The 9370-nt window shown below is 48.4% G+C and overlaps 1 protein-coding gene across 1 annotated transcript in view; it reads left to right on the forward strand.

The window, feature by feature from the left end:
* Positions 1 to 9370, forward strand: part of LOC108801788 (serine/threonine-protein kinase 33-like) — a 26111-nt gene that overhangs the window by 13792 nt on the left and 2949 nt on the right. Inside the window, exons 8-11 of the mRNA XM_018573700.1 lie at positions 2430 to 2542; positions 5256 to 5341; positions 5620 to 5844; positions 7470 to 7553. Of these exons, the coding sequence (XP_018429202.1) occupies positions 2430 to 2542; positions 5256 to 5341; positions 5620 to 5844; positions 7470 to 7553 (508 nt within the window). The remainder of the gene's footprint in view (positions 1 to 2429; positions 2543 to 5255; positions 5342 to 5619; positions 5845 to 7469; positions 7554 to 9370) is intronic.

The raw sequence follows: 9370 nt of genomic DNA on the forward strand, positions 1-9370 counted from the left end.
GTTAGGCGGGCTGGGCATGGGTGTGCCGGCCTCTCTTAGGAGGCCGCTGCATTCACTGCAAGCCATAGCCCAACGCAGGTCAGCGATCGCTCTGTGTCCGGACTGCAGTTCTATTCAGCACTTTGTTGCTAGGGCTACTGGTGGTCCTAGCAACCATTGACAAGTGTGACCATCACGTCCTCCTCCATCCTGCCCTGAAGCTCCTGCCGTGCTCTATTGAAATGTAGAAATGGTATCGGGTAGCAGGGTTTGGCATGTGCCGGCCACTCGTAGGAGGCCGGTGCATTCACTGCAAGCCATAGCCCAACGCAGGCCGCTGGTGGTCTTAACCAGTGACAAGTGCAGCCATTACATCCTCCTCCATCCTCTCCTGCAGCTCCTGCCATGGTCTGTTAAAAAGAAAGAAGTTAAAATGGTATCTGGGGGGGGGGTGACGCGTTTCGGAAAGGCCTCCCCCTTCCTCAGTGCCTATGATCTAATAAGACCATCCGGACTCAGGAAGAGACTTTGGTTCAGTATTGGGTGGCGGTTGGACACTTTTACTTTATCGCAGAGCTCTGCGGGGTGTTTTATATCCACTTCAGTATAGGAATCTGTAGAGATAAAATCCGCGCCAATTGTAGCGGTTTCATTGGCCGCGGCAACAATAACCAATCGGATTGTTCCTGCCAGTAACGCAGCTACAACTGATCACCAGTCCCCCTCCCCCCACCCCGAAAACATGTCCTAAAAATGTAACTGTTGGAGGAAATAAAGAGAATGTGACGCACGGAACTCGCCAAATCCGGAGCCGATCCATTTCAGCCTTCAGAGACGTTGTATCGTTGTCTTCATCTGGCGAAGTGCGTTGTGGTGCCTAATGTCTCCGCATGTCACCGAAGATGGATTTCTCGGCGCGTACCGGGGGAATTAAACATAAATCGTCCCCCGTTTCCGCGCTCCTGCCTCTGACTAATTGTGACTTTCATTATTCTGACTGTAATATCTTTATACGTCTCCTCAAAGCAAATAAAGAGAAATTTGCATTTTGATGACTGTCATTATGTAACGTCGTGTTCGGTGACAGTCGGGAAATTGGCTTACGCTCAAACGGCGTCATAATTGACTACCGGAAATTGACATTCCTCAGAAACGTTTATTAGTCAATAAAGTTAATCAGAGCGGCGCGGAAGCCCCCCCCCTACCCCCCCGCAGGCTGTCGGCTGGTGCTGCGCCGCGAGCGTGGAAGATTGGGGGGCCCCGCGTCTGGACGAAGATTGCATGAAGGGGGCGAGACAATTGTTACAAACGTAAAGTGGGCTTCTCCAGAACACAGCCATGGCGACAGGGTCACATGGGCTCATGAAAGGGCGGGATCTGTGTCCAGGCAGAGCCCCTGATTGGCTGACTCTGTCTGATGATGAAGCTATTCTGAGTTATAAGGTAACAGAGATCTTGTGTCTGCCCTTCAAGTGGACCTGTCACCAGATATATTCTTCCATGTTAAGTAGTGTATAAGTTTAACACTTCCAGGTATTTATTACCTACGCAGTCCTCCCCCCGACAATTCCTTCATCTGCTTTTCTCTCTAGAAGGATGGCGCCGTTCAGGCATCATCCAGGGTCACCATCTACTTCCTGGACTGAGATGTTGGCTCAGAGATGACCCAGTCTAACCCTAAATCCTGGTGCCAGTTCAGAAATGCCTGACACAGATCAGCCCCCGCTACAGCCTCTCACCTTGTGATTTGCTATAGCTTTGCAGTCTAATCACTGGAGGAAGGGGAGATTGAGGAAATGCTTCCTTCTGCCTGCAGTAGACTGATCACTGGGGGAGGAGAGACCGAGGAAATGCTTCCTCCTGCCTGCAGTACACTGATCACTAGGGGAGGGGAGACCGAGGGAATGCTTCCACCTGCCTGCAGTAGACTGATCACTGGGGGAGGGGAGACTGAGGAAATGCTTCCTCCTGCCTGCAGTACACTGATCACTAGGGGAGGGGAGACAGAGGGAATGCTTCCTCCTGCCTGTAGCAGACTGATCACTGGGAGAGGGGACTGAGGAAATGCTTCCTCCTGCCTGCAGTACACTGATCACTAGGGGAGGGGAGACCGAGGGAATGCTTCCACCTGCCTGCAGTAGACTGATCACTGGGGGAGGGGAGACTGAGGAAATGCTTCCTCCTGCCTGCAGCAGACTGATGACATCATCTCAGCCTAGGCAAAGCCAGAGACTGGAGCTCAGGGACGGCTATTTCATGATAACAGTTGTAACCTTCCAGGAAAATGATACATTCTCTGTATATTGTAACATGTTAGGAATTATTGTTGCGGACTTGTAGTCACTGGCAGGTTCAGATTCCACATCATAAAATGTGACAGGTTCCCTTTTACCCCGACTTCCCCCCACAAGGTCTGACCGAGGTCTCTCTCTTTTTTTTTTCTCCCTCAGGTTGTGCGGGGATCCGCCGTTCATGGCGAGCTCGGAGGGGGAACTTTTCAAGCTCATAAAGAAAGGAAAGTTAAACTTTTCGCCCGCGGTGTGGCAGAGTGTTAGCGACGCGGGTAAGTGGCCCCGCAGCAGCCGAGGGACGCTTGTTTACGTTGGTTTTAAGGACAGGCGCAGCGTGCGACCCCGAAAAAGGGGCTTTTAATAGCCGTCGGGATCTGAGCGCCGGACTTGCGCTCCAGGGAAAAGCAGGCGCGGGGAAATAAAAGGCCTTTTACCAGCCGACACGCCGGGGCAGAAGGCGCTATTGTTCGGCGTACATGAAAGCGTACTTTAGAAAAGGTTTTGGTATTGATCGATCACATTAGTCTTTTGTCTTTACAATAAAGAGCCGCGCCGTTCATTTCTTATCTCATATCATAGAGAGGAAATGTCACGGCTTTAATGCAACAAACAAGCCCTTCCGAGGGGGATTGCGGCGACCTTTCCCTCTTAAGTGCATTGAAAGTTCTCTGACATCAGGAAACATTTCTCCGCTCTTTACATTGTAACAGAAAATACATTTTCTGTGTTTTTTTTATTTTTAAACTTGTAGTTTACCTTCCGTCGCCTCCAATCAGTATCAGCGGTACGGTTCCGGGCGTCCTCCTCGCTGCACGAGGGTGACCCGAGGCAACACATAAAATCAACTCTGCAGAAGTAAAGTCGCAAAGTTTTTAGCGCTGACCCGACTTTTCTGTAATCCATTTAAATGTATCCGCTGCCTCCTGTCGTATGATTCCGTTTTACGTGTCGGTGACACAATGGGACCATGGACCGGGGAGCACAATGGCTGCACTGTTTCAGAATTTTGGGTGAAAGGACTTGTAGTGAGAGTTTGACATGAACCCATATATTTTATATTGATATCACTTAGATTAAACACAATCCTTAATATTATTATAGTCGGGTTACTGAAAGTTTTAGCCTTGCAGAACGTTTCACACATGATAGATACATTTAGGAGGAATTCTCTACTTTCATATTAGCAATGTATTGTAGAGAATAATGAGTCCATGTAGAAGATTTAGTCCTTATAGGGGAGGTAACAAGGGTTCATGTAGAAGATTTAGTCCTTATAAGGGATGTAACAAGGGTTCATGTAGCACATTTTTTCCTTATAGGTGCGGGTAATAAGGGTTCATGTAGAAGATTTAGTCCTTATAGGGGAAGTAACAAGGGTTCATGTAGAGGATTTAGTCCTTATAGGGGAGGTAACAAGGGTTCATGTAGAAGATTTAGTCCTTATAGGGGAGGTAACAAGGGTTCATATGGAAGATTTAGTCCTTATAGGGGAGGTAACAAGGGTTCATGTAGAAGATTTAGTCCTTATAGGGGAGGTAACAAGGGTTCATATGGAAGATTTAGTCCTTATAGGGGAGGTAACAAGGGTTCATGTAGAAGATTTAGTCCTTATAGGGGAAGTAACAAGGGTTCATATGGAAGATTTAGTCCTTATAGTGGGAGGTAAACAGGGTTCATGTAGAAGATTTAGTCCTTATAGGGGGAGGTAACAAGGGTTCATGTAGAAGATTTAGTCCTTATAGGGTGAGGTAACAAGGGTTAATGTCAAATATTTAGTCCTTATAGGGGAGGTAACAAGGGTTCATGTAGAGGATTTAGTCCTTATAGGGGAGGTAACAAGGGTTCATGTAGAAGATTTAATCCTTATAGTGGAAGTAACAAGGGTTCATGTAGAAGATTTAGTTTTTTTATAGGGGAGGTAACAAGGGTTCATGTAGAAGATTTAGTCCTTATAGGGTGAGGTAACAAGGGTTAATGTCAAATATTTAGTCCTTATAGGGGAGGTAACAAGGGTTCATGTAGAGGATTTAGTCCTTATAGGGGAGGTAACAAGGGTTCATGTAGAAGATTTAATCCTTATAGTGGAAGTAACAAGGGTTCATGTAGAAGATTTAGTTTTTTTATAGGGGAGGTAACAAGGGTTCATGTAGAAGATTTAGTCCTTATAGGGGAGGTAACAAGGGTTCATATGGAAGATTTAGTCCTTATAGGGGGAGGTAACAAGGGTTCATGTAGAAGATTTAGTCCTTATAGGGGGAGGTAACAAGGGTTCATGTAGAAGATTTACTCCTTATAGAGGGAGGTAACAAGGGTTCATGTAGGACATTAGGGCCTTGTAGGCTGAGGTAACAAGAGTTCATGTAGAGGATTTAGTCCTTGTAGGCTGAGGTAACAAGGGTTCAATGACAAAAAAAAATCATAGACATGTTTTCTGACCATGGCTTGAGGAACAATAGGTCCAACGCCAAGACAGCCATCCTCTAACCTTGCTGTGAGGGAGACAAGAAGACCCATCTAATGTTCTTGGCACCATCTAGTATGAGTACAGGGGGCATTATTATCTGATATTTGGAAATCATTCAAGGTAACTCAGATGGTTCTATTGTTCAAATCCCTATAAAAAGGGGCCTGCAAGCCCATATTTGAACGTGCCTGAGTAGCTGCTTGTTCCCGGGCGGCCGAATGAACCCTCTTCTCTAAGATCTGCCTGGTATCGGTTCTACTTCAGACTGAAGAGATTTTGGTTTTCATGAAAAGGGAGGGGGGCACAATCTCTAACAGCATACAAGTGATCGGGCGGCTCTACAGCCACCTAATCACTGTATGTGAAAAAGCCGACAGACACCTGAAAAGAACGGTACCAAGAACCTGGCTGCAGCAGCTGTGATCTCGCTATAAGTCCTTCAGCACAAAGCTGTTTTTATACAAATTGTAGTCCTGACATTAATATTGGAACAGACCATCCAATTTACTTTCTTCTTTCAGCCAAAGAGGTTCTGCAGAAGCTCCTGAGAGTGGATCCCGCAGACCGGATCACGGCTAACGAGTTACTTGACGACCCCTGGATCACGGTAGGTCAATATGACTTCATGGTCATCTACCTCTCATGGTCCTATAGTGATTTGCAGCTCATTATGGGAGAGCCGAGTACGGCCTGAGCCCTTATCAGAAATGAGCTGTGGCTGTTGTAAGCTGGGGTGCTGCCATAGAGATCCCCGCCGCTCCGCAAGTATTTATGGTCCCAGGATGACACGTCAGGGATTCCACGCACGGCATTCTATGGCGAAGTAGAAAAAGACCTGAATTCCTCATTCACAAACGTTGACATTGTAATTCTTTCATTTCTTAGGGGAAAACGAGCACAATTCAGCGCCCCGGCAACGTCTTAGAGATGATGAAGACCTGGAGGAACAGCCTGGAGAGCGACGACCATGTCGATGGCGACTCTGACGGCTTGTTACCGGTCCAGAGAATTCCGCTGGACTTAGGGGAAGATCGCGCCAGTCCGGCCAGCAGCAACGGAACCTCCGAGACCGACAGCAGCAACAGCAAACCGTCTACGCCAACGAAACCGGTATATAGAGCGCGCCGCCCTCTTCTGTCCTCTCGGTGATGTTGTCACCCCGAAAATGTGCATAACATTAATGGGACCATCTAATGTCCCCCCACAGTCACATCAGACTCTGTACAGAGGAGCTTACACTCTAATGTCCCCTCCCCCCACAGTCACATCAGTCTCTGTACAGAGGAGCTGACACTCTAATGTAAGACTTGAACAGTCTAGGACCATGTAGTCAGAAGTGGATGAATCTCCCAGAAAGTTCTGGAAGAAAGCAGGAGCTTTGGGAAGAAAGTTATAACAAATCTGGTGACCTGATACAGCCCGGGTGGAAAGTGAAACCAGGACCCCAGCGCTGTAAGGTCACACCAGAGATGCAGAACATCATCGTGATTGGTTGTACGATTACTCAGAGACGCATTCGTTGTAATCCTTCGTATCCGCGTCTGTTACATTCATTCTGTTTTATTGTCTCCATATTCATACATTTGTTTTATGAAGCTGGAGCGGTTTGGCCCCGAAACGCGTTAAATCAATTACCATTTGTTCTGGCACTCCTCCTGTACTGTGTACACTGCGGGTCACGTTATGGGTACCCTTTGGGGGGGGGGCAGTGGCGTCACAAGGGGGGTGCGGCCCTGATCCTGAGAGCTTACAATCTAAAGGGAGGGACAAATGATACAAAAGGTGATAGCTGTGGGGAGAAGAGTTGTGGGACTTCCCTGAAGTGATGTATCTGGATAGGTTGGGGTAGGGAGTGCCAGAGACTCTGGGGAAGTCCTAAAGAGTGGCATGGGAGCAGTGGCGTCACAAGGGGGGTGCGGCACCATTGGAGGGGTGACACCAAAATGACTCAGTCATTTTGGTGTCACCCCCCCTACCCGGCACCTCTTGGATATGTCCTTCAGAGCTGATCCTGGAAAGTCGGTGGGACTCCGGCTACAGTGATGGCGGCATTTGCAGCTGGTGTTGCCCCATGATGGCGGCATGGTTTTTTGGGTTGGGCAGAAGCAATCGGATGTCACATGAAGAAACCTCCTACATGTTTTGTGGTGATTCCGTGTCCTGTCTGCAGTCTGTCGGTTGGGCCCTTCAATGTCCTCTTCATCCCGGTATTTATCTGCCCCCCCCTCCCCCCACTTTTTTTAAATGTCTTCTTGGTCTTGTTTGCCCCCAACGCTCCGCCTGCCTGTCATACAAACATGTACGTGCAGAACTGGCTTTATTGGTACCAGGGAGGTCAGACAGACATGCGCTCTCTTGTCAGATGTGATTCTACCCCACCGATACATACATATATCATGGACCAGCGATGGCCAAACTGCGGCCCTCCAGCTGTGGGGTGGAACTACGAATCCCATGAGGCATTGCAAGATTCTCACAGCCACAGACACGACTCCCGCAGAGAGATGCTTCATGGGATTTGTAGTTTCACCCACAGCTGGAGGGCCGGAGTTTGGCCATCCCTCTCATAGACCTATTGGGTGAAACGCGTCATAGGGAGGAGTCGTAGTAGCATTTGAAGTTGCTCCCTCTGTTATTGTTACAGCAGCATTGCATTCCACATTGTGGGTCTGTCATTCGGTGATGTGAATTCCGTGCAGTTTGCACTTCATGGGACTATTGTGTCTGTTTTTCAGGCCGGCAAAAAGAAAATGTCGCCTTGTCCTTTGCCCAACGGAACCCCTGTGAAGAAGAACTCTGGCCTGAAGTCTTCCGGCAATGTATGTAACACAGTAATGTCTCACTGATGACCAGTTTTAATAACAAGAAGATTAACACGCGGGGACTGGTTGACGCGTGGGGACAGGTAGACGCGTGGAGACAGGTAGACGCGTGGGGACAGGTGACGTGTGTGCACAGATGACATGTGAGGACAGGTTGACGCGCGGGGACAGGTTGATGCGCGGGGACAGGTGACGTGTGTGCACAGATGACATGTGGGGACAGGGTTGACGCGTGGGGACAAGTTGACGCGTGGGGACAGGTGACGTGTGTGCACAGATGACGTGTGAGGACAGGTGACGCGTGAGGACAGGTGACGTGTGTGCACAGATGACATGTGGGGACAGGGTTGACGCGTGGGGACAAGTTGACGCGTGGGGACAGGTGACGTGTGTGCACAGATGACATGTGGGGACAGGGTAGACGCGTGGGGACAGGTTGACGCGTGTGCACAGAGGACAGGTTGACGCGCGTGGGGACAGGTGACGTGTGTGCACAGATGACATGTGAGGACAGGTGACGCGCGGGGACAGGTGATGCGTGTGCACAGATGACATGTGGGGACAGGTTGACGCGCGTGGGGACAGGTTACGTGTGTGCACAGATGACGTGTGAGGACAGGTGATGCGTGTGCACAGATGACATGTGGGGACAGGTTGACGCGCGGGGACAGGTGACATCGGTGTTCTGGAGAAAATGGAAACATTGTCAGCGGGACCGATCTGCAACACTGAAGATGTTTCCTCGCTCTTCGCTACAATGAGTGTCGGGAACACATCCCGGAATTTACACGCACATGGGCAGCTCGGAACTTTCTTCATCACCTGAACATGAGGAAGACATTTCATGAGCGGCGGAACATCTTCAGTGATCCAGAACAATGTGACATCACCGTCATGAGGAAATGTCTGGTGGGCTGGTATCGGGATGGTTGTGGTCCTCAAGTAACCCCCTCGTACTCTCCCCTACACCTGGTATGCCGGGATGGTATTGTTGGGGCATTTTTAAATGTAGCAAAAAAAAAAAGCAAATCGCACATAATGTATAAAGATTCCCACGGCATTCCCACCACTAGAGGTAGCCGAGGAGCGTCGGAAACTCTGGTGCTCTTCAGCTCCATCTAGTGGCGGGAATTTCATGCGAACGGCATTCACTCAGCTGTATACTGGATGGAATGTTTATACATCAACCCCTTAAAAGTTTCAATTTTTTTTAACTGTTTCTTTATTATTTTAAACTTTTTTTATCACTTTTTATTTTAATTATTTCTTCTTATTTTTTTAATTTTTATTTAATTTTTTTTTAGATTTCTATTTATCTTATTTACTTTTTTATAATTTTTAAATCTTATTGTTTTATTTTTTATCATTATTTTCTTATTTTTTAATAATTTTTTACTTTTTAATCACCTTTTTATTTTTTATTTCATTATTTCATTTTTTTTTTTATAGTATCCGGCTGAATCCTGTGGATACAGCCGGATACGCGCGTTATTACGCCCCAAAGAAGCTCCTGTACTTCTTTGGGCGTATGGCGTTTTGCCGCGCGATCCTACGCGAACCATGCCCATAGGCAAACATGGGTGTTCACCTGTTGCGCGTTTTCGCGCGGTAAAACGCTCAGGTGTGAACCGGGCCTAAAGGAAAACAATTTTTGGTGAATGTACCCCAAAAAGTCAGGTTTAAACAAAGCCCAACCTGCCCGAATAACCCCCCGCAGCTTAAACTGAGGGGGGGGGGGGGGGGGGGGGGGGGGGGGGGGGGGGGGGGGGGGGGGGGGGGGGGGGGGGGGGGGGGGGGGGGGGGGGGGGGGGGGG

The sequence above is a fragment of the Nanorana parkeri genome, unplaced genomic scaffold (assembly GCF_000935625.1).
Source record: "Nanorana parkeri isolate BGI_ZX_2015 unplaced genomic scaffold, ASM93562v1 scaffold2494, whole genome shotgun sequence".
NCBI classification, from domain to species: Eukaryota; Metazoa; Chordata; class Amphibia; order Anura; family Dicroglossidae; genus Nanorana; species Nanorana parkeri.